General features: G+C 35.1%; 1 protein-coding gene across 3 annotated transcripts in view; it reads right to left on the reverse strand.

Moving 5' to 3' along the window:
• The window catches only part of ADAP1 (ArfGAP with dual PH domains 1), a 1,397,730-nt gene that overhangs the window by 860,543 nt on the left and 510,698 nt on the right, over positions 1–26,489 (reverse strand). For 2 of the 3 annotated variants that reach the window (XM_044089521.1, XM_044089520.1), the window contains exon 2: positions 24,493–24,623. The exons of the other annotated variant lie outside the window; for it this stretch is intronic. In XM_044089521.1, coding sequence (XP_043945456.1) covers positions 24,493–24,623 — 131 coding nt within the window. The remainder of the gene's footprint in view (positions 1–24,492; positions 24,624–26,489) is intronic. 3 annotated transcript variants of the gene reach the window in all.

Genomic DNA, 26,489 nt, shown 5'->3' on the forward strand with positions numbered 1-26,489 from the left:
TTAACAATGTCAAAATTGTCAAACACTGAAACATCTAATGCACATGTCTGGAAGTACTTGGAGGTTTTGAATGGAGATCGATCTGTACTTAGAAAGACATCATCTTCATTTAAACATAATATGTAAGAAAAAAATGTAGATGCAATGAATGGAGATCGTGGTACAGTGAGGATCAGGAAATTTACCCTTTTCCCCACTGTAGTGGGATCTCAGAGTTGGTATATATATATATATATATATATATATATATATATATATATATATATATATATATAATTCACAGGGGGTGTGGAGGGTGCAGGGGGGCTTTCCCCCCCTGTAGAAATGTTGAAAAGGGTATGTTTTTTTTTTTTTTAAGTTATGTGTTTTAATGTTTGGGTTGTTTTTGTGAGTTCAGTTCAATCTCCATATTGCTTCTAGACATGCGCAATAGGTGTTTCGATGTTTAATTGTTTTGGCTTTGTTAAGATTTGTTGTTAATATGCGGTCTTTTCGTCTCAGCTTTTTAAATTTTATTCTTATGGTATTTTGATCTACTGAAGTGGATCTGTATATACATACATTATTACTAACATTATATATAAAACCTAAAAACAAACATTAATTAATCACATAAACAAATATCTACTAACTAATCTATGTTTCATTTATTACTTCCTAATCTAAAACACTTGATTACTTCCTATTTTAAAATCACAAATTGATCTCTAAATTTAAACCTTCAGGAGATAATGTCCTATAATTCTATATCATTTGAATCTCTGATTCATTTAATTTAATAATAAAGTTGCCACCTCTAGGAAGATAACACACTGAAAAAGTAATCACTATCAGAGCCTTGATGTTCTTCTTGGAAATGCTTTGCCACAGGACTTTTCAAATTATAATTTCTGATTTCCCCCATATGTTCTAAAATATCCAAAAGTCTCCCCCCAGTAAGGCAAAGCAAATATCAAAGTACCCAAAAGCAGAGTAACACTGTAAGAAGGCACAACATCCAAACACGTAAATCCAAGTATAAAACTCCTTTATTGTACAATGGTAAGCGCTTTCACAGTTGAACAAAACTGCTTCATCAGACAAGGAATGATGAAACTAAACACCTTATATACATACACAATAAAATAAATTAAAATTCCCTCCAAAACTCTTAAAGGGACATGAACAAAATCAGCCCTTGCCTAGCTTCTTCATTTTCAATACGGGTTTGACAGATACAGATTCATTTAAGCTATATTGTTTATGTGCTGCAAGTCTAAAAATCCACTGTAGTTCAATACTTTCAGTATTAGTGTTACACTCCCTCTTTCCTCCATCATACTGGTATGCATTCTGGTCATGTATTTTCCAACATTATAGTGCCTCAAGGGATGAGGGTGTCATGGCTATCATCTAAGGAATGTGATTTTAAAAATGAAATGGAATATTTACATGATGCTTTTATACAGAGAGGATATTCCTCATATGAAATTTCTAAAGCTTTTAATAAAGTACAGGCTGAGTGTAGTGGGTGAGCTAAGCCATTTTTTGTTTTCAGATAGGTCGCCTGCACAAGTTGTATCAGGTGATTTTAATACTAAATACATCGCTGGGGACAGATTACCTATTGTATTATCGTTTTCGAGCGATGTTGACAATGTAAAAAAGGTGATTTTTGACAACTGGCAAATTTTGTTGGTTGATTCTAAAACTAGTGATATAGTGGGACATGAACCTAAGTTTGTCTTTAAAAATAAAAGAAGTTTGAAGCAACGTTTGTGCTATCCTAAGTTTTACAGAGCACATTTAGTGGCTACAGAACACACAAGTGTGGTTCCTGTAATTTCTGTGAGTTCATTGATGAATTTAGGTTTTTTAAACATCCAACCACTGGTAAATTATGGGAACTGAGATGTTGGGCAGATTGTAACACTACTGATTTAATTTATGTGGCTCATTGTGTCACATGTTTCCATTTTTATGTGGGGAAAACTAATCTGTCTTTGTTAATAGGAATAAGGAACCATGACTATTGCACTAGGAAATCTTTTACTTATAGTACATTGGCCAAACATACATTAGAATATGGATCTGACCATAGGTTCCCTTTTCAAGTTCTTCATGTCATGCATAAATTTAACAGATTAGGCCCCATTGTGTCTAATACTGAAAGTATTGAACTACAGTGGATTTTTAGATTTGCAGCACATAAACAATATGGCTTGAATTAATCTGTATCTGTCAAGCCCGTATTGGAAATGAAGAAGCTAAGCAAGGGCTGATTTTGTTCATGTCCCTTTAAGAGTTTTGGAGGGAGTTTTAATTGATTTTATTGTGTATGTATATAAGGTGTTTAGTTTCATCATTTCTTGTCTGATGAAGCAGTTTTGTTCAACCATGAAAGCGCTTACCATTGTTCAATAAAGGAGTTTTATACTTGCATTTACGTGTTTGGATGTTGTGCCTTCTTACAGTGTTACTCTGCTTTTGGGTTCTTTGGTTTAACACTCTTATTTTCAATAAACTGAAGCCAGAATATCCAGTTATTTTCCTTTCATTTTTGCATTGCTTTGATGTTGAAAGAAGCTAGGCAATCAGGGGAGTATGCTATAGGGAATATAAGAAATAGAAATGTAATGTTGTCATTACAATCAATTATATTTTTAAAGTTATTAAATATTTGATTAATGCCATAAGAAAAATGATCAAACTTCTTATTAAATAAACAAAAATTCACGTAAAAGCCAATGAACTCTACTTATTTCATATTGTTCCTTAAATTGATTTTCTATAGTTCCGACATCAGTTATATGAATCTCATGTATTATTTTCCAGCCAGATATATAGGTAGGTGAGATCCAGTGTAATATTACATTAATTATAACTGATTTGGAATAAAGATATAAGCTAGGGAATCATATCCCATTACTGTTCCAAGCTCTAATGTGCCATTTATATGCAATCCTAGGTTTTAAGGGGAACCTTAAAAATTTAAGTAGCATGGAATCTAATTTTTTAAATATTTTTTTGGGAGGGGGTAATATCAATTACTGTATATAAAACATTTTACGTAAAATTATAATTTTAATTAAAGCAAGCCTATCCTCCATTGTGAAGGACATTTTATTCCATCTTTAGTTTACTAATGGTGGTTATTAAGTTACTGTAGTTTACTTTAACAGACTCCTTCCATGTACTCTGTATACTGGCACTCAAATATTCTAATACATCATTTGCCCAATTAAACAGGCTATTCTCTCTTAGGTTTTTGTTGACCTTTTTGTTAATTAGTAATGTTTTGGATTTATTATGATTAAATTTAAACCCTGGGATTTTTTCAGACTTGCTTAAGGTATTTATAATATCATACAAAGAACCATCAATATCACCCAACGTTAAAAACATATCATCAGCAAATAATTGTATCTTAGGACAATAGTCCTTATTAACTTGAAAGCCTTTTATATTTTGCTTGGTTCTGATATATGTAGCAAAAGGTTCCATTGCAAGAGCAAACAATAATGGTGACAAAGGACTACCTTGTCAGTTCCCTTGATGATTTCTAGTGGTGAGGATAGACATGATCTGATTTACACATAAGCTTGTTCCCACACAATAAATTGTCATGAATAAGTTAACAAAATCTGAGAATAATTCAAAACCAATCAGAATTCTTTGTAGATAAGACCAAGTAATAGAATCAAAAGCCTTTTTTATGCCTAGGCTGATAACAGTTAGCTGTTTTTTGTATTTGCATGCTATGTCTATTAATTATAGTAATTTAATAATGTTATCTTGCACTTTTTTATGAAGAATGAACCCTGTCTGATTATTATGTATTAGATTAGGTAATATTTTCTTTATCCTATTAGCTCATATTGTCATGAAAATTTTATAATCAGTGTTTAGTAACGAAACTGGCCTATATGAATCACATGATTTGGGGTCCTTACCTTGTTTTAAAATGGGGGAGATAACTGAATATTTCCACGATGGGGTATTATACAGTTTTGCTTAACTTAGTAAAGACACTCATCATTTTCTTCATTATATATTCAGGAAAAATCTTATATAGTTCAGAAATTATTCCATCCAGTTCTGGAGCTGTATTATCTTTTACATTTTTTATTTGCTCTTTCACTTCTGTTAGTGTTATTTGTTTATTTAATATGCTATTTTGTTGCATTGACACCTTAGTAGTTATATTTTCTTGAATAAAAGTATTTATTACATTATCTGTCTCCAAAAGTGTTATGTTATTACTTCTATCTTTATAGTAGTTTTTGAACACTTCTAATATGCCCATTAAGTTAGATGTATACTTAACTGAGCCATCAGTTTTATATTTAATCTCATTAATAAGATTTTGATTGTTTTTTTTTTGGATTTTACTGCTATTTTATTTCGATATTTAGGATTTACAGCATAAGATTGTAATTTAAATTTTTCCAGGTTTATGGCTATCTTATCATTCAGAGCTTTTAAGTATTTTTGATTTAACTTGATAATTTCATTATGTGCTACTTTGTTATTTGGTTTTGTGTCCATTTTTTATCTTGTCTATGTTTTTTGTAAGTCTAAAAGTTCTTTATCCCACTCACTCCTTCTTTTAAGGTACCGAGATTTTATTCTACCATAAATATAAACTTTAAAGGTGTCCCATAGTATAGTATCAATCACTTCACTATTATCATTTATTTCCATAAACATGTCTATTTCTTTCATTATCTATTCCCTAAAGTCTTTTAACTTAGTTATGTAAGCAGGAATTCTCTGTAGAAATCTTAAATTGTCTGTATGCATAGTTAATGTAAAGTTTATAGAATTATGGTCTGAAAGTGGACAAGTCATTATAGATAAGGCACTTATTTTTGAGTATATACCATTTAATACAAAGACCTTATCAATGTTTGTTTGTGTATCAAACCAATATGAATAGTGAGTATAGAATAAGGAAAAATGTTCTCTTAGACCATGCATATCATTAAGGTTCATCTGGTTTGTAAAGTCATTTAACTTCTTGGCTTTAGATGCGAGTTTTATTTTACCATTTTTAGAAGTATCATTACCCAATAATAGGCAGTTAAAATCACCTGTTGCTATAATTTCCCCTTTTGCATTTAAAGTAATCAGGTCCAGATATTTGTCAACATATTTAGTACTTAGTCCTGGTATCCAGTATGTATTAATCAAAGTATAATACTTCCTACTGATTTCCAAAATAACCATGCTTAGCATCCCATCTTTATCTGAAATTGTATCTATAATTCTTGGCATAGTGTAAGCATTTTTCCATAGAATAAGAGTTCCCCTTCTCTTAGTCTTAAACCATGAATCAGCCAGAATGGTACAGCCATTAAATGAGTATTTTTGTAGGTCTTTTTTAAATAGATGTGTTTCCTGTAAAAAGATGATCTGGGCTTTATGCATTTTGATATATTTAAGCAAACCAGCTTTTTTGACATTATTGTTCAAACCATTAATATTTAATGATAAACATTTATAAGCCATTGACTATAATGTGTATGTTGTTGCTTACTGAAAATCATTTCTTCTGTGTTGACTTGAAATCTACTGAAAACTTACTTATCATGGATGTATAATGTGTATTAAACACTACTTTTAAAAACCCAAAACTATTTACAAACACATACATAAAACATAACGTTTCTGGTTTAGTTAAATACTTAACTAAACCATCCATCCACCACCTCTCCAACAGACACAAATTATCCATCTCTACTTAGAATATAGTACAAAAACAAAAATAGAAAAGCATTATGAAAGCATCTAAAGAAATCTGAGTCCATGAAATATCCATTAAAATGCGAGTGTCCAATATAAATGAAGCTATATGAATATGTCACATATAATAATAGCACCTCTGATAAGTAGATATGTCAGAAATACACATCAGATCAAAGTATGTATAAACATTAGAAGCTGAAGGTTAAGAAGATTGTCAATATTTCCAAGACTTTTCAAGAAACATCAGATGTTTTAACCATTTTGTCAGTTATCTATCTAACATTTTTCACGTAAGGATCTGTTGAATATATATATATATATATATATATATATATATATATATATATATATATATAACACTTATTACAAAAAAGCCTTAGAACCCTCTGTTTAGTTACTAAAGGTTTAGTTATGTAACATAAGTCCGATGTTAATATGCATAATGAGTTTTCTAATGCATGTCCTAGTTCATTTGATATCATTTAGTTACTAAAAGTGTCATTGAATCTGTGGAGTGTATGCATCTATAAAGAACATAGGTATTTTCAAAGGAGTTAAACACTTTTATCAGAAATAATTATTTACCATTTAAAGTATCTAAGTGAAGGATAAGAGAATTTCAAGAGAAAATAATTCTAAATACAGCCATTAACAAGTTCAAAAGGTCACGTGATGTCATCACTGTTGTTTCCTCAAGCTGCAGCTTCATAAACTTGTTAAAATGTATTTAAATAAGCTCATGCACAGTAGAGGTTGTCTCTAGTGAGGAAAAAATCATTTTCAGCGGCAAATCAAATCTTGAAGCTTTTAGAGTTTACAAAAAGCAAAAAAAAAAACAAAAAAAAAACACTCAAGCTGCCTTGTCAGTGCATGTCATGAATCTTCACAATGCGAACAGTCATGCAGACCACCAGTTTCCTGACAAAACATCAACATCATGAAAAAATTAACCCTTTGATATAAAAACAGCTATTTAGAAGTAACAACTGCTGCCTCAAATCAGAAATCATGTTATAACATTTCAATCATTTACCCACTAATTAGCTAGTATATATATCCAATTAGCTAGTAAACACACACACACACACACACACACACATATATATATATATATATATATATATATATATATATATTTATATATAAAACTTATATTTAGCCATCTAGAAAACACCATTAATGTACTGTATTAATGTTAAATATGTCTAAACAAAGAGTCTAAAACATCAATTAGAAACACTAATCAGAAACATATTGTTACCACAACACAGACCCACTAGAAAAAATGCACTTTGGTATTAGGTCCTATTACTGAAGAATTAGAAGACATATATCATTTGTAGTTATTTAAAAGGGAAAAGTATGTAAAGTACTTATAGTGGGGAAAGGAGAGACAAGGAACATTAGTAACAAAAAGGAATAGGAAGAAAGAAGAGAGAGAGAGAGAGAGAGAATACTTAGTACTATATGTAATTAGAAGAAGTAGTTATAGAAAGGAAAAGAGAAAGTTAATAATAAATATGATTCACATTACCTTACAGTATATTTTCCAGAATCAAATATATTATGATTCATAAATCAAAGTGTTTAAAATTAGAAAGAATTTATTCACCTGTCCTTTAGTTTTTTAGTTTTGTTTGCTCCTTCCTACACAGACCATCCATTTTTGCTGCCTGTCTCTTCAAACTCTGGGATGACCATTCTAGTTCTTCTATGGCTGACAGTATTTTCTTCTTTTTGATAAATTCTACTACTTCTTGTAGGGAATCAAACATCTTCACTCCTTCTGGCAAGGTGATTTTTATTCTTGCAGGAAAAAAAATTGAGCTTTAATATTGGCTTTTTTCAAGGACTTAATTAGAGGAACACACTACTTTCTTATGGATATGACTGTAGAGGTGTAGTCATTGTCAAAACAAATAACTTTTTCACCCATCTTGATAGGGGAATTAGTCCAAGCTGATTTCAGTACTAAGTCATTTTCTTGTGAGGAAAGAAATCTATTATACACCTGGGGTTAGATGAAATCAGAGATTAAGCTGGATTTGCCAGGGATTGATAAGCCCTCTCAATTCCAAAAGAGAGAGATTCAGGCATGTTTAGTGCTGATGAAAACCACTTACTGAAGAATTGAATCATGTTAGCACCCTCTTCTTTCTGGGGAATTCCATACATTCTTATGTTATTCCTCCTTGATCTACTTTCATGGTCTTCCAGTTTCTCAGTCAGCCAGGTATTTTGTTTCAGAAGAAATTCATTGTGATGTTCATTTTCTGTCACTCTAGTAATCTAGGTCAGTTACTGTTTCCTTTAAGGCAAGAATCTGTTCAGAATTTTTTGTTACTATTTTATTTAGAAGTTCAGTTGTTTACTGCATTCTTGTTTGATAATATCCATTTTGTTTTCGAATTTGTCCATTTTTAGTGACAGTTCTAGGATGTTTGTTATTGTAAGATGTAGGTCTTTCTTCACTGCACTCTCCTGGTGTGGGTTCTTCACGTTGCTCATGTTTTTAGTGACAGTTCTTGGATGTTTGTTATTATAAGATGTAGTTCTTTCTTCACTGCACTCTCCTGGTGTGGGTTCTTCACGTTGCTCATGTTTTTAGTGACAGTTCTTGGATGTTTGTTATTATAAGATGTAGTTCTTTCTTCACTGCACTCTCCTGGTGTGGGTTCTTCACGTTGCTCATGTTTTTAGTGACAGTTCTTGGATGTTTGTTATTATAAGATGTAGTTCTTTCTTCACTGCACTCTCCTGGTGTGGGTTCTTCACGTTGCTCATGTTTTTAGTGACAGTTCTTGGATGTTTGTTATTATAAGATGTAGTTCTTTCTTCACTGCACTCTCCTGGTGTGGGTTCTTCACGTTGCTCATGTTTTTTAGTGACAGTTCTTGGATGTTTGTTATTATAAGATGTAGTTCTTTCTTCACTGCACTCTCCTGGTGTGGGTTCTTCACGTTGCTCATGTTTTTAGTGACAGTTCTTGGATGTTTGTTATTATAAGATGTAGTTCTTTCTTCACTGCACTCTCCTGGTGTGGGTTCTTCACGTTGCTCATGTTTTTAGTGACAGTTCTTGGATGTTTGTTATTATAAGATGTAGTTCTTTCTTCACTGCACTCTCCTGGTGTGGGTTCTTCACGTTGCTCATGTTTTTAGTGACAGTTCTAGGATGTTTGTTATTATAAGATGTAGTTCTTTCTTCACTGCACTCTCCTGGTGTGGGTTCTTCACGTTGCTCATGTTTTTAGTGACAGTTCTAGGATGTTTGTTATTATAAGATGTAGTTCTTTCTTCACTGCACTCTCCTGGTGTGGGTTCTTCACGTTGCTCATGTTTTTAGTGACAGTTCTAGGATGTTTGTTATTATAAGATGTAGTTCTTTCTTCACTGCACTCTCCTGGTGTGGGTTCTTCACGTTGCTCATGTTTTTAGTGACAGTTCTTGGATGTTTGTTATTATAAGATGTAGTTCTTTCTTCACTGCACTCTCCTGGTGTGGGTTCTTCACGTTGCTCATGTTTTTAGTGACAGTTCTTGGATGTTTGTTATTATAAGATGTAGTTCTTTCTTCACTGCACTCTCCTGGTGTGGGTTCTTCACGTTGCTCATGTTTTTAGTGACAGTTCTTGGATGTTTGTTATTATAAGATGTAGTTCTTTCTTCACTGCACTCTCCTGGTGTGGGTTCTTCACGTTGCTCATGTTTTTAGTGACAGTTCTTGGATGTTTGTTATTATAAGATGTAGTTCTTTCTTCACTGCACTCTCCTGGTGTGGGTTCTTCACGTTGCTCATGTTTTTAGTGACAGTTCTAGGATGTTTGTTATTATAAGATGTAGTTCTTTCTTCACTGCACTCTCCTGGTGTGGGTTCTTCACGTTGCTCATGTTTTTAGTGACAGTTCTAGGATGTTTGTTATTATAAGATGTAGGTCTTTCTTCACTGCACTCTCCTGGTGTGGGTTCTTCACGTTGCTCATGTTTTTAGTGACAGTTCTTGGATGTTTGTTATTATAAGATGTAGGTCTTTCTTCACTGCACTCTCCTGGTGTGGGTTCTTCGAGTTGCTCATCTTGAGATATCCAGTAGAAAACGTCTTGACAGGAATAATTTAAAAAAATACTCTTGACTATGAATTATTTTTTAGGAAATAATAGAGAGTCTATGTTAATCTAACTTTTAGTATACTTTTAGTTGGATTTTTCTAAAAAAATAAAGCATAGTTCCTGTCAGGATATTAAAATCTAAGCAGAGCTATGGATTTCTGCTAATAAGATCAGATTGTAACAGGTTACTGGGTTATGCGTTAATTTTACATCTTCCATCTGCAAATGCACCATTTCCAGATATTTAAAGTTACTTATAATAGCCCAGTTCCCACTTTTATCTGTTTGCCTAAACACATAATTCTACATATTTTCCTGAAACTGTTGTAAAACTAGCCATTCATCTTTGTGAAGGTTATAACACTTCTGAGTTTGTATGAATTTCCCATATTCAAATTCAACTTTTTATTTACTATTCTTTCAAAAAGGCAAATGGCAGAAGAAATTTTAGGTGGCATAAAATTAACACAAGAAAGAGTAGGCACTGTTAATTTTACATATCCTGTGCAAAACACATCAGAACCCTTAGTATTCCTGTTTTCCATTTCATTACTACCATTTAAAACTTCATCAAAAAACAACTTATCATATTCAAAAGTGAGTCATCATCAACTTCCATCTCATCATTAATATTATATCCCTGTCTGCTAGATTTATCACAAAAAACACCTTTAAGTGCAATGTTCTACAAAATTTATTAACATCAATTAGCAGCTTTATTTAAGTTGGATTCCTAGTGGGCACGGATTTAATGCCCTTTAATAACATATTTCTTGCTGCAAAAGTGATGTTTAAATAAGATTAATGATGCTTAAAGTGTTTGATATTAAATTAATATTACGATACATATCTGAATACAAACTACCATCAGTGTCCAACATATTTCCAAATGTAAATGATTTATTCCTCACATCATTCTCCCTTGACCCCATCCTTTTCTCCCTTGATCATCTGGGTGGGTACACAGTCATCGCCATTAACATTAGATTGTTGCTCTGCTCATATCTTACTGGCCATTTGCACATCCTCAAATGACACACTTTTTTACTAGAACTGGTGTCAGCAGAAGAAGCAGAGACATCACATCCTGTAGTATCACTATTCTCCACTGATCTCATCTTCGACCTCCCACTCCAAGGTTTCCATTGCCATGTGAAGATCAGACCAGTATGAAAGACCTTAAGGTCTCTGCTCAATTTCTTCTTTTCCATTGTAATGCTTTCCATTTCAATTCTGTCAATTTTACATTTAATATCGTTCATTTTCTCCACATAACAGGAATCAACAACTTCGCTAATGAGCAGATTTTGTAACTAAACAATTTAATTTTGCATCTTATAATGTGACTTTAAATTTCTTTTAATCACTATATACAGCCAACCAAGTGTGCATTGAGATGATAGCTGCTTCCACTCCTGAGAAAGGTCAGCTTCCTCTTCATTAAAGTCTAATGCAGGCAACTGATCCACCTGTAGACCTTTAGGAGTTATAGTCAAACTTAAATATTTCTCCAACAACTTGGTATCATAAAACAATGCTACCTCCTTGGATAACAGTCTCTCTAAGTGCTCAAAGTCACCACTAACGTCATCATCATTCACTACCAGCCACTGGTCACTGGTAGCCAATTTGTGATCCCTTTCACATAAGAAATCCATAAAATACAACTTATTCTGCCTCACTGGTTTCAACAATATCCCTGGAACAGCACTGACCAAATCAGAATCCATCATCAAATACACCCCCTAACTAAATACACCACCTCCAGAACACAATGAAAATGAAACCACTATCAAAGCCTTGATTCATTATGCTTAAGATCCCAGCTACCCTTTGCATCAGGCTGCATATTATTTTGACTGATTCACCTGGAACTGCTTAGCGCTATTGATGCCCTGAGGGAACCAGGACTGCTGCTCTTACATCTGGATATCATTGCAATGTTTCTGTAATAATAACACCCAAGATATCAGCCTGGTTCTGTAATGCTTATCTGATTTTGTCCATTCCCTTTTGAGGTTAGTATGCAACTTACCACTTCTGATGTTAGTTTACTTGGACTGATGCATTCTTTCACAACTGGCAATTACAGTCTGGTGAAAATGTCATTTTACAATTTTTTCCCCTATCATCTATGACTCTTACACCACTTTCTCTAACTTACTACAGATTTAGCAGTTATGTGGTTCTGTTGTATGGTCTGTCAACTGAGTGTTTGCACAGGAACTTTGCTGTTTAGCTCTCCCTTTTTTTTAGCTGCTGTAGCTGGGCTGCTTTTATCAGACTCCTTTAACTCCTTGAAAATGGTGTACAATGCGTCAACTAGGCCACCATAAAATTTTACTTTTAAGGGAAGTTACATGAAAAGATCACACAAGTTTTCAGTCATATACTTATTGGCAGGCTGTGCACCCCCATTACATTTTCTTGGTCCTTGCTTTGTTATTTTTGTCAATTAAAAGTAAGAGACGCTGAAACCCTTGAGGTTTGCACTGTTGATCAATCTCACTAGAACTGAAAAAAGGTTTTTCAAAATCAGATTAATCAAACTAGTAAGGTGCAATCAAAACAGACCAACTGATTCAGCTGGGATGCAGCAGGACATTAAAAAAACAAAATTCTTTGTTGAGCCTCCACAATTAAAGAAGATTGCAAAAATATCCCCATCACCACCTTCGTTACCTCCAAGAATCAGAGAGCTACCCAAAAAGAGACTCATATTCATAGGTTCACAGGTTCGTAGGTTTATACTAAGCTAACAAACACTAGAGCCTTTATAAGCCTTGCTATGCAATCCAAATGTAATCCACAAATTTGATTTATGATTTACTGACTGTCTCTTTCCATCAAAGTCATAAGCACCAGAGCAGGGATGAATTTGTAATTACCCATCCGTTGGTCCAAGTTGTTCTTAAATAGCAGTAGGGAGGAACTCTACTTCACATGGATGGCCAGTTTGTTCTAAAGAACAAGAATTCTCTGAGAAATATATGTGTCTCTCCAACATGTCTTATTTATGTAGCAAGCAAAATGTATGTCTTTTGATCTAGTAGAGTTTGTTTATGACAGTAAATATATCCAAACATGCCTGTGATCACTGTCTGCCACATAGCGGCCCTAAATTTAACTATAATATGTTAACTTTAAGCACACACCTAATGTTGTGCATAATCCTAACTATGATCACATCCCCAATGGTTGTGGCTAAGACTAATTTAGGAATGAGACAGTCATAACACTGGTGTTAGGACAGAGATTAAGATTATCCTGGAATATGGGGGAGTGTTAGTCTTAGAATGCTACTAAAAGAGAAAACACATGTATATGTTATGTATATCCTTGATAAGCAACACAGAAATTGAACTTAAAGCTGGGAGGCACAGTTTATTTTTATGTATTTATTTACTTTGTTTCTTAACTACATAAATCTACATGTCACAGCTGCCCTTCCTCAGGATTGATCAGGAAACTGTATAAATAACTTTCTCTGCATCACAAAGAAGACAAATGGAGACTAGCTGAAGCTAATCTAGGTAAGAAGTGTTTTAGTTGTTCACGGCATTGATCCTTCCACTAAACTGCTATGTTTATAGGTTAGAATATAACTGAGACAAGTGTTACTCAGATGTACACTTGGCTTCATTTGGCAGGTGTACTAGCAGCTACGCACACATGCAATCTGATGATGAATTTGTAAGGTCTTACCAAAAAAAAAAAAAAAAAAAAACAACAACAAAAAAAAACGAGCACATCCAACGGAAAAGCAACTTCTGAATTTATTTTTTAACCATTTTCTACTTTCCTCTTCCTCCAGCAGAATATTTCAATCAGACTCTGGAGATTATTATTTAGTCTCCTGCAGAATTTGCTATTTTTTTTTTACTTTGTCACTCAAAAAGCATCCAAATAGTAACACTAATATACTACCTCATTTAATTTTAGCACTCTATCTATTCCTGATCTGAAATAGACTTGTCACAAAATCTTCAAATAATAATAATAATAAAAATATAACAAAATAAAATAAACAGATTATCAGTGTAGTACAGCACTGCTTGGAGGTTAGTATAATGGTTACGGTGTTTGACTCACAGACAGAAGGTACAGTGTTTGATTCAAACCTTTTGGAAGGGCATTAGATAGGATTTGAATGGCTCATTATGCAGCTAGCCTAGTAATTAGCAATTAATTTATTTTCAAGAACAATACAATAAGTGTTTAAAAAATAAATCCAGAAAGTTGAATAATTTGATTTCTAGCCTTACCCCAGTTTTAAAATGTTAACACAGATGATATTAATATAAAAAAGATCACACATTGAAGTAAATTCATAAATATAATTATTTCTACCACACGAGGAGTGGTTTCTGGCCCAGAAATTGTAGCCTATTGGTCGTTCGGGCAGTTTTTCCATCCCTTTCAACTTTCTGGTTTAAAAGCCCACGTTTGCATGGGTTTGCACTTGTTTAAGCTCCGTGGATCCAGTTTTGGTGTACTTCAGATTGCAAGAGCATCAGGAAAGGGAAAGAGATACTCTAAGTGCTGCCATTTTGATTTTTTCCTAATTTACAGCTTTCTGCACTTGTTTTTAGTCATTTTTAATTTAATTCCATTTATTTAAACTATATTTGCTTTAATATTGAGCCCCCAAGCCTTTCTGTGTTAGAGGGAAGCCTTCTAGCTTATCAGTAGGAGTGGTAAGCACTAGGAAGCCAATCTACCACAAGAGGAGTGGTTTCTGTCCCAGAAATTGTAGTTTACTGGCAGTTTGGGCAGTTTTCTATCCCTTTCAACTTTCTGGTTTAAAAGACTGCGTTTATACTTGTTTCCTGCCTTTCCTGTAACTAGTCTAGTCCAGATACAGATTTGCTGTATCCAGGACTGTTTGTAAGCTTCTGAGCCCCCCAAGCCTTTCTGTGTTGGAAGGAAATCTTCTAGCTTATCAGTGGGAGTTGTAAGCACTAGGTAGCCTATCTACCATAACAGAAGTGGTTTCTGGCCCAGAAATTGTAGTTTGGTCATTTGGGCAGTTTTTCCATCCCTTTCAACTTTCAGGTTTAAAAGCCCGTGTTTGTTTGGGTTTATGCTTGTTTAAGCTCCATCTAGCGGCGCCGAGCTGAGGTAAACTATTACTGGTGCTTGAAAGTCTGCTATTCAGTTTTTCCCTTGAATCTTGCTAGTTCTTTCTCTCTTGCACTTCAAATAGCTTATATCGCTTTACACTTCAACAGGTTTTTGCAGCAATTATTGTAGCACACCTAAGTGCTATCAGCACTAGTTGTTCTTTACAGAAATAGCTCCAGTACTTAGTAGTTATGAGCACCCCTCCTGGTATGATTAAAGGGCAGTTCCCTGTGCTTCCTCCTATTAACCTGGTGCACTTGGGCCTTGTGAGCAGTGTAGCAACTGCCTCATGTACAGAGAAAACCCTCTCCTCTTACCTCCCAACACTCAGACTTGTGAGAGATGCACTTATATCACCAAATTGGAAGCTACGCACTCTCCACCCAAGACCAGATTAGTTGGTCAAGAGGAGAAGGTTAACACCTGCACCACACTGCATGGAACACATAGCCCTCCAGAATACCCACCTTCAAATTTGTCACATAAAAACACAAATCACACACCCACCTTTGAGGAGATTCTCAATAGAAATTTACTCAAACAGCAGAGACCTCCAAGATAGAAATGCACTTGACCACCACAACACAGCACAAACCACAGGACACATAGCTCACCTCCACAGTGTGCCCCTCAACCTAATCCCGTAAGGCTAAACACTAATTATAGGTGACTCAAAAGTGAGGCACACACATGTCCCACTCACTAGATTGAATAAGGAGAAGGTAACAGTCAGCATGCACTTAGGTCACTCCACAAGTACAAGTATGACTCTGTCATTGTCCATGTGGGTGTGAATGACCTGAGATGCACTTCCCTGAACTACATGAAAAGAGACATGGTGGAGCTCTTGGATTATATGGCCAAGGCAGGTATGACCCAAGCCCTGAGCAGTATCTTACCATCACCCAGAATGATACCGCAGTACAAACAAAAAATGATTGACTTCAACAATTGGATAAGTTTCTGGTGTCATTCTGAGGGGATCCAGTGGTGCAGCTGTAGTGTTGTTGCCTCACAGCAGGAGGTTCTCCCATTTGATTCTTGGCTGGAGTGCGGGGAGTGCCTTCTGTGTGGAGTCTGTCTTGCCTGTTTTATTAGTTCTGTTTAATTATGTACTAATTGATATGTGTACTTAAATTTGTTTTCAATGAAGTTAACTGACTCTGAAGATGCCCAGGAGGGTGAAAGCGCTTAGTCAGTAAAGTCTTTTTAACAGTTTATATTTGGACAATAAAGGTTCAGTGATTTTACCTGTTATGTTACCTCAGTGCCTTTCTGTTTACAGAGTTTATATATCCTGACACTGGTAGATCTTATGTGTTACAGATAGATGCCAACTGTAACTCTAGGAATTTAGTCTACCTTTCCCGTTGTTGCACTTGTGCATCATTCTATATCGGGAAAACAAATAGAAGGTTAAGGGAGAGTTATTAGAATACAAGCTACAGCCAAATGTGACACCAAACATATACTATATTTAGCAGTATGCCAGGCCTGGCAAAGTTTTTATATAGGAAAGACAGATCGTAGGCTGAAAGATAGGATTCGTGAGCATATCTATAATATTAAAAATTCAACACATAGTAATGCTCTTGCTAAACATGTATCTATATGTGGCATCAGTATCAGCCATCGGCATAATGACGTCATCATGCGGCCTCTCCTGTGTTGTCTGTTGCTTAGCAACAGGCTTAGGCCAAGCAATACACAGTACATTTTGTAAATGTAACAAAGGGGGTAAGCCTTAATATTCAGCAGGTCCTTTGCCCATCCAACAACATAAAAAGAGAAGGGGTGAACATTTAAGAATGCCTATTACATATTCCAGCAATATATACCAGACTGAGGAAGTTATAAAGAGAAACTGGTCGATATTGGCCATAGACAAGGAAGTGACTTCTATAGTAGGGAATAAGCCTAAGTTCACATATGAGAGCAAAAAGAATTTAAAGTGGATGGTTTGCTATCCACCATCTGTAACACACAGCATTAGGCCTAGGACTCAGCCGGGAACGTTCCCCTGTAACAAATGTAATTGGTGTAGGTATATAGATTCTACAAATTAATTTATGCACCCAGATACAGGTCGATTTATTAGAGCAGGCTACAGCCAAATGTGACACCAAACATATAGTATATTTAGCAGTATGTCAGGCCTGTCAAAGTTTTTATATCGGGAAGACAGACCGTAGGCTGAGAGATAAGATTCATGAGCATATCTATAATATTAAAAATTCAACACATAGTAATGCTCTTGCTAAACTTGTATCTATATGTGGCATTGACCACACATTCAAGTTCAAAGTTTTACAAGTAATATATGAAGATGCCTGAGGTGGTGATATAGAAAATAGGGTTGAAAATTTGGAATTAAAATGGATTATTAGAATGAGGCAACTTAGGAAATGGTTTAAATGGCAGGATCTGTATTAAACCAGTGTTAAAGAATAGAACTTTTAGATAAGTGAATTTTTTTTTTATATGTATAAATATTAATATATATATATATATATATATATATATATATGCTATTTTGTTAGCACACACATTAAGTACATATATTTTTGTTATCATTTTTTGTAAGTAAATACTTGTTTTATAAGTATAATGAATCTAAACAAATAATATATGTATTTTATATGTATTTTATGTCAGGTATATTGTTCTTTTTCTTTTTTATATGATGTAGCTTTAAATGCTTAAGTACATGCATTAATTGTATGATTGAGACTGCACTTTTATTGGATGTTTCTTTTTTAAAAATGTAGTTCTGGTAGTACTTTGTGTCTGATGAAGCGGCTTGGTTTGCCAAGAAAGCGCTAACACATTAAAAGTATTTTTATGCTACCTTCTGACTTTGGTTTGCAGTATCTGCTACTTTGGATTGTCAATAATAATTTGTTTGCATTGTGGCATTATTTTCAGAGACAGTAAAATGCTGCTCAAGGCTAGGTTCATACCGGCCTCTGATACATATTCCAAGAGCTCCATTGTGCCTCTCTTCATATATTCCAAGGAGATACATCTCAAGTAATTTATCACATAAGTACAACGACTGTATCATATGCGTACTTGTAATGCACAGACTCAGGTTTATGTGTGACCCTCTCCTGGCACAGCCTAGTGATTGATGTACTGGTATATCTCACCTCGGAGTCACCTATGACTAAGATATTGGCTGGTATTGAGGTATGCCTTATGAGCTTTTGAACTGGGACACAGGAGCTTAGATGCATGTTTTATGATAGGTGCCTTGATTTGAAAGTGTGTTTGTGAGGCTGCTGAGGGTGCTTGTTTCTTGGCCTACATTTAGGAGGCCTTTATGGTTGCTGAGTCTGTTACTTTGATTACTTCAGGGTAATTGGAATAATAATCTACAGATATAAGATATAGAGTTCTTCAAAATGAAAGAAATATGTGTTAACTGGAGTCTGTAGGTATCTTGGTTCTGGATATGCTATTACTTCTTCATTTAGATTGTTACTATGGCACAAACTGCAAGGGGGTCAACTCCACACAACTTGTATATGAGTCAAGTTTCCTGTCCAAAACAGTACAATATAACTCTTTGCCTTTCTTTGTATTTCAGTCTTCCCAGATGTGATTCATCTATTCTAACAAGCACTTGCCTTATTAATTGATAGATATTTCATGATGTCATCTTTTGAACAGTAAACCTTGGATACTACATTCTTCTCCCTTAAAGGAAAAATAATTCCTTTCCTCATTTATGATACTTGCAGACCAGCCTCTCACTCTACCTTTTCTCAGGAATGCATGTCTAAATAAGTGCATCTTTAAGATGACATATGAGGTTCCTTGCTTGGACTGTATTGCTCTTTCAAATTACACTTCTGCAGATAAGTAAGACCCTCTGCAATTTTGGAATTATCATGTTCAAAGACTTTCTGAATATGGTTTGAAAGGGTTTATATTCTGTTTCTAATTTAACGTAAATAATCCTAAATAATCAAAGTGCTCTTGCTTTAAAGACAAAGGATAAATACACCTTCCTTTTCCAAATACTTCTGTTAATACTCGCCTACATTTCACCACATTACCACATATTGACTCTATCTATAATTGCATTCTTGTACCATTAACATACTATGTTCATTTGTACATGTGCATTACAGTACTATAGTTACTTTTTATACCTATATGATATGCACCCATTATTTTTACTTTTAGACTAATTTGCATTAGATCTTTTCCTTTTTGTAATTTATTTAATATAAATTTAAGCTCTGGGATTCACAAAGGCTTATTGCACTGTGGAGGGTTTTATTTGGAAGGTTTCTACACTGCAGTAAGCATGAATACTTCAGAGATTGCTCTCCCACTGCAGGTTTCCATAGGCATTGGGTGTATTGTGGGCAGTGGTTTCACTGGTGAAGGTGCATTCAAAGGCAGCCGTCCAAGAGCATGGCTAATGATAATTAATCACGTGCTTGCCCCAGAAAAGTGCTGTCAACAGAGCAATGTGGTACAGAAATTAAGAGAATTGCTCTACTATATTATTTTGCTCACAATGAGGAAAAAGTGTGCATCTTTTGAGTGTACATGCCAATTCACTCTTATCTATAGCAAAATGACAGGGGTACTATGGAGCCATCCCTGTTTGTGTGTGTGTGTGTGTGTGTGTGTGTGTGTGTGTGTGTGTGTGTGTGTGTGTGTGTGTGTGTGTGTGTGTGTGTGTGTGTGTGTGTGTGTGTGTGTGTGTGTGTGTGTGTGTATCTATGTGCTGTGCATGTATGTGGGAGAATGTATGTGTGTGGATTTCTAGAAATATGAATGTGGCTGCATGGATATATGTGTGTGTGTGTGTGTGTGTGTGTGTGTGTGTGTGTGTGTGTGTGTGTGTGTGTGTGTGTGTGTGTGTGTGTGTGTGTGTGTGTGTGTGTGTGTGTGTGTGTGTGTGTGTGTGATGGATGGAAGGTGCCTGTGTCACTGCAATGCATTAGCTGGTACAGGGAACACTACCACGGTCAGGACTGACAGTGCAGTATTTGATTTAGAGTTATGGTAATTAGTTGCCAATAAGGTGTTTCTTGGCATGGCTTTTCCATGTCTCTGAATAGGAGCTCATCACCATTGCTTTAACTAACAATTCTGAGTTAGCAAATTAGCACTAGCAGTGATAATCTCTCTGAAATCTAAGGAAAATTTGTATGTTTAGTAAACATAAATATAACATTTGCATGTGACTGCCTTTCAGCCCAGACCATGACTGGAAAGGGTCTTTTTGATTAGCTCATTTATCTAGTAAACAAATTGAAATATATAAATGATTTATTTACCACAAGCATGCATTTGCTCTTATTTAACTTCAACTCAATTACTTCTGCCATAGCTTTTCAAGGCATCTCTAGGGCTGATTAAGCACCAAATGGAAGTCTATGGTTATTAGTCAGTTACAGTCTGTTTCCTGCAACTATTTCTTTAGATTTGCACATCTTTCCCAAGGCTGTTTAACCTCTGATGTTGATATTATTAAGCAACTGGTGGCACAGATTAAGATAACTTGTATAGAGTAATTCACGTAGATCTGCTAATTTAATTCATTTGAGTCCATAGCTGATGAAATAATCTGTTGCAGAAGGCTGATTTGATTAAAGATATTGTAACCCTAAGGGACCTATTTCTTCAAAATGACATTAAACATACACAGTTTGGAGCTTTTTATCAAGTTTTATCTACTAGAATCCAAAGTTTGTATCTCTCACAGAGAAAAAGAAGACTAGCATTTGTCATTGTTGGGACCACCTCTTTTGGTATGAGTAATATGCTCTACTAATCACTTCATTTACACAGTGCAGATCAATACAAATACAGATCCTGTCTTGCTTTATGCCATTTAGAATACTATTCACCTATCTGCTGGATGTAATTACTTTTTAATGACATCTAATCTTTTTATTTGCCTCACTTCCTGCTCAGTGCTTCCCCTGAGAAGTAGTGGTTACTTTCCTTTGAGTATATTATTACTAGCAGTGCTTATTGCTTCACTTTTGATACTTGTTAACAAACTTTCTAAGCCACTAAATAAATTAACAGAATCATGAAAGTTGTAATTTGTATGATTTTGTACCGGATTTAAGGCATCTACAGAACTTTTCTTAAACTAAACAGGAACATACTCTCTCACTCTCTTTGCTTTCACACTGCAAATTTGTCCTCAGCCACAGTATGAAGTAACCTTAATTTTTCAGCTATCAGCATGACATATGGCTGCAAAGTGAATGCAACTTCATAAGGGTTACATAGGTTCATAGGTTCATAGGTGTGTACTAGGCTAATGGCCCTGGGGCCTTTACAAGCTTAGCCATAGGATTACCCTGGCATAGTGCCACCTGACCTTAGTTCCCAGTGCCTCTGTCAAATGGGGGTTATCCCTGGGGTGAATTTTCTGTTTCCCATCCATTGATCACGATTTCTCTTGAAGAGGATCAGTGAGGCGCTCTGCTTGACATGTATGTGAAGTCTGTTCCACAGCATGGTCAGTCTCTGGGTTATGAACTTGTCTCTCCAAAATGTTCTGTTAATTGTGATAATGAGGTTGAGGTCTCTGGAGTGTGTAGTGTGGAGGGATTGGGATTTCTTTAGATGTAACATTTCTAACAGAGCTGGGTCAAACATGGCTTTGTAAGTCAAGCAGAGAATGCCTCTAAGTAGGCAATAGAAGACAGAGAATAGTTGGAGTTTTTTTGAGTCTGTCCATACAAGACAAGTGTTTAAGGCCTAAAATTCTCTTTGTGAGGTACTTTTACAGCCTCTCCAGTTGTTGCAGGTGTCTAGTGAGGTACATGCCAAATGGGACATTGTACTTAATGACTGGCCTAATGAGGGAAGAGTAGAGGGAGGCAATGACCTTTTTCTTCCTGGATGCAAATCCATTAATAATGAGATGTGCCACAAAGAAGGACTTTCTGACCACAGTGGCAATGTGGTGATCAAAAGAGAGGTTGCTGTCAACCTGTGTTCCCAGATCCCTTATAACACCTTCTGTGTTCAGTGGACTACCATCAATGTGGTAATTCATGGGAACCAGGTTTTTCCCAAAGGGGATGATGGCACATTTTTTGGCATTGAGCTTAAGGCCATGGTTCTGACACCAGTTGGTGGTCTCAGTTAGGCCATTCTGTTGGATGTCAACATCACTTGGGGAGTTAATAACAGCTCCCAACTTGCAATCGTCTGTGAACTTTGTCAGCCAGAGTCACTTCATATTTGCCTGGACTTCAGAGAAGTAGATACCAAACAGGAGAGGACCCAGGACCGAACCCTGTGTGATTCCACTTGTGACTAGTAGGCAGTCTGACTTGGAGTCAGCTACTTTCACACTGTGGGTTCTATCTGTGAGCCAGTTTGCAACTCACCTAGTGATATAGGGGCTGATGCCTAGCTTAGTGAGTTTTTCTATGACTCGAGTGGGGAATGGTATTAAAAGCCTTGGCCAGATCAAGGTAGGCATACAAGCAATTTTCCCTGCCTCCCCACAATCTATATCTAGAGAAAGAGAAAAAGAAAAAGTGTTATTGACATACTAAACCTCTACCCATATAGACAAGGGATGTAGTCATAGAGGCTAGCAGGCAGTTATTGCAACTAACTTCCTAAATCACTAATTTACATCACCTTCACCAACAGAAGAGAAGACATTTCACTCACCCAGACCAAAGTATATACAAAGGACTAACATGCACACAGCAAAGCATGTCCTTGAATCTCTAGAAAGTGAGATCAGCAAGAGGATGAGGGCTGCTGGTAACTCTTATTGCAGCCACTTGAACACCTGCAGTTACTATGAATGCCTACACACGCAGTTATACTCCGTTCATCTTAAGGATGATACTGCAGTATACTCATACTGTGAATGGGACAAAGGCCCCAGCCTGATACTTGTAAAACTGCAGCACTGACGGCAACCCTGCTTCTGAACTATGTTTCCAATTTGTATTACTTTAAAATATTCTCAATCAATAGATGTTTGAAGAAGACTGCAGTGGTGGCAACTTCTCTCGTTGACAGTGCTCTACATGCTCATACTTGACCTGTGGGCATCAGAACAGAAAATGATGCAGCTGGCCAGGCATTTATAAAGATTATGTTTCAGTGCTGATCTGTCCTGCTGCCCTGCATGTAGGATACAAATAACTGGTTAGCTTGTCTGAAGACTTTAGTTCTGTTAGTATACTACCTGAAATGATGAGGCACAGAATCATCTGTTATTTGTTCTCAGGACATGCTAAACAGGTAGTTAAATAGTTTGATTAGCAACCTAGGCATAAAAGAAAGGGTAATCTATCAGGATTCGCTTCAGGAAAGATTCATATCAAGAAAATAAATCCCAACAAATCAAAATCACCTACAATGAAAAAAAAAATCAAATGTCAGCAGAAGTTAAAAACCTAGATATCAAATATAAACTAAGAAAGTAAATAAATAAGGAAACGTAAGTCATCACAAACATGAAGAATGAAATCAAATCATTCTACATCTTTTGAAGGAGGACTATGCCACCCTGCACCCCCAGGGGGTACCCACTTGAATTATATATAGAACTTCCCTAGTCAGATAACCCTGGTCAAAGTTAGCAACTGTACAGTGTTATTCTCTAACAGCACAGTTTATTTTCAACAAAACAGACAGCTCCATGCTTTGATATGTATCCACTTTTTAGTAAAACTATCATTTGATAGAAGCAATTTACTCCGAAAAGATTCAAATCCAGTAAACATTAAATGCTACCATCCTTAACAGGGTATAGGACAAGTACATCTTAGGTGACAAGTGAGCGTATACATGATATTCAGGATATTTTAGGGCATCTTTGCCGCAGACTGGAATTAAATATCTAGAGTTCTCTAACCCTTAGTCTATTTAACAAAATAAATAAATTATATAGAAAGGAATAAACATCCCTACTATACTGTATCTAAAAGCTTTTGATGCAGTATACAATAGTTGGTAAATAAACTACAGACTGTATTAAGGAAGAGATAATGTGCCATAAAAGGAACTAAATGCAATTTATAACTCTGTTCTTGAAAAATGGCATATACTGTAAACTGTGACAGAATGCTTAAAGCAAGTCTAGGCCATGTTCCAAGGTAGGTCATCTTATTTCTTACTAAGAATTGTGATCCAAAGTTTATTGTTACTAAAACCGCATAGAAAGAAGCTTTCTTTTACAGAGTTTAGATTCAGAATGCTACAGAAATGTAACATATCCAGTTCTGTGTGAAAATCTACATAATAGTTAAAAGAACAGCAGCCTGAAACTGTAATAGTCTCAACTCATTTTCAAACTAATCTCATAATTTTTTCCTGTCTCTCTGCTGCATCTCACGTTAATTACTGAACCGTTTTAACTGCAGTTTGTTGGCTCTGTTAGTACAGCTTAGCTATGGCAACTATTACATGGACTTTCAATGTTAGCCTGACCTCACCCCTTCTGTACATATTGAGGTATATAAATAAACAGTCAAACTGCAACAAGTCCAAGTTAATACCGGTATATGTCTACCTTACCTCTACTTGTAGGTCATCCCAGCAGTCTAGTCGTACTGACTTTACTTTGCTGATATGGGGGATATTTCTGTGAAGCCCAGAACAATTAAAACAGATAAATACTCCTAGGGTATAAGATGCCCAATCAGCATCTGAAAAATAAGAAAACAAAGGAAATAGATCAGAACATGCTGCAGAGTGGCAACTTACACAAGATTTAATAAATAAATAAATAAATAAATAGATAAATAAGCAAGGTTAAAACATGTTGACAATAAGAGAAAGTTAACCTTTAAGCTCATAGATAAGTATTAGGCAAACTGCACTTGTTAGCCATTTTAAGCCCAGTCAAATTCCCTTTCACAGGTAAGAATCAAACCCTTTAACTTGTGTGTTGTTTGTCTTTTCGGCTTTTCCTGGTTAGAGGTCACCACAGCGGAACTCCGGTCCGCTAATGATTGGCAGTCGATTTTTTTATTTTTTTTATGGTGCCGAGTTGCCAGCCCGATGCCCAACCTTCAGCGAAGGCACGCCCATTCACGCATGTCTTTCAGAGGCCACCCAACCGCGGGGAGGACATGCAGACTCCACACAGAAGGCACTCCAGCCGAGAATCAAATAGGAGAACCTCTTGCTGTGAGGTAACAACACTACCGCTGTACCTGTATATTGTAAATGAACATCTTAACCATTATATCAATACCAACGTCTAACCAGTGGCATGACTAACATCAATGAAGCCTCATTACGTGATGTGGTTATTCATCCAAGATCATCAATGATGGTCAGTTTTATCATAAAACAATACTTATATTAATCAAAAATATATTTTTAAAAAAGTAATATGTGTTCTGTGAAATATCAGTAAATGAAGTGCAGTATGCAACAGCTGATGTAAATGCTCACATTTTTTTTCTTTTCTGAAGTGGTGTGTCTACAATTTCATGGTAAATGTTTAACTTAAAATGTTTAAATTAAGAAAACTATTATACAACTTTGACACTTTCTTGTTAACAAAAACACTTCTACTTGTCATAAACACATTTGTTTTAATGGAGGGATTAAACAGGACTTCTTATTTGACTTATAAAACATCACTGCTAAATTATTCCCTTTTAATATGCGTGCATTTATTCCCTTATATATATATACCTTACAAAGAAGACTTTTCTCAGGAAGCTTAACTAAAACTAAAAGGAACAACAGCGTGATGTAGTACCCTCTATGGGATACAGATTTAAAGCTGAAGGGAAGTATAATTATGATTTGAATGGTCTTTGGAAGAAAATAGATTCAGAAATCAGAATAGATGGATAGAATGGAGTTAGACAGCTAACCAATTAATCAAATGTGATTTAGTCTGTAAAAGAAAATCAAAATGTTATTTATATATATATATATATATATACATATATATATATATATATATACATACATATATACATATATCTCTTTCTCTCTCTCTCTCTATATGTATATATATATATATATATATATATATATATATATATATATATGTGTGTGTGTGTGTGAATGACAGACGATCGAAGTATCAAAACATTGAGCGCTAAGTCATACACCAGAAAAGTCCAAATTGCAAAGATTCAAAAACACAGCACTTTAAATAACAAAGATTTAAAGCAACACAAAATTTACTTTATTTTTTGCAGGGGGGAATACCCCTGTATCCTCCAGTCCCTAGCTAAATTTAAATATATATATATATATATATATATATATATATATATATATATATAGAGAGAGAGAGAGAAAGACAAAGAGATATACCAACACCGAGATCACAATGCAATCGGGAGGGGTAAATTCCTTGACCGTACTGCACCATGATCTCGCACAGCAGAAAAGCCGGTGTGTTAGATCACCTGATTTTAGGTCAGCTGTACCTGCTTTTCTGCAGTTCAGAAAGTCAACTCTTCAATGGCTTGAATGAAACCCAGATATATATATATATATATATATATATATATATATATATATATATATATATATATATATAT

Source organism: Protopterus annectens, chromosome 12.part0 (genome assembly GCF_019279795.1).
Source record: "Protopterus annectens isolate FY-2018-M chromosome 12.part0, PAN1.0, whole genome shotgun sequence".
Classification (NCBI taxonomy): Eukaryota; Metazoa; Chordata; order Ceratodontiformes; family Protopteridae; genus Protopterus; species Protopterus annectens.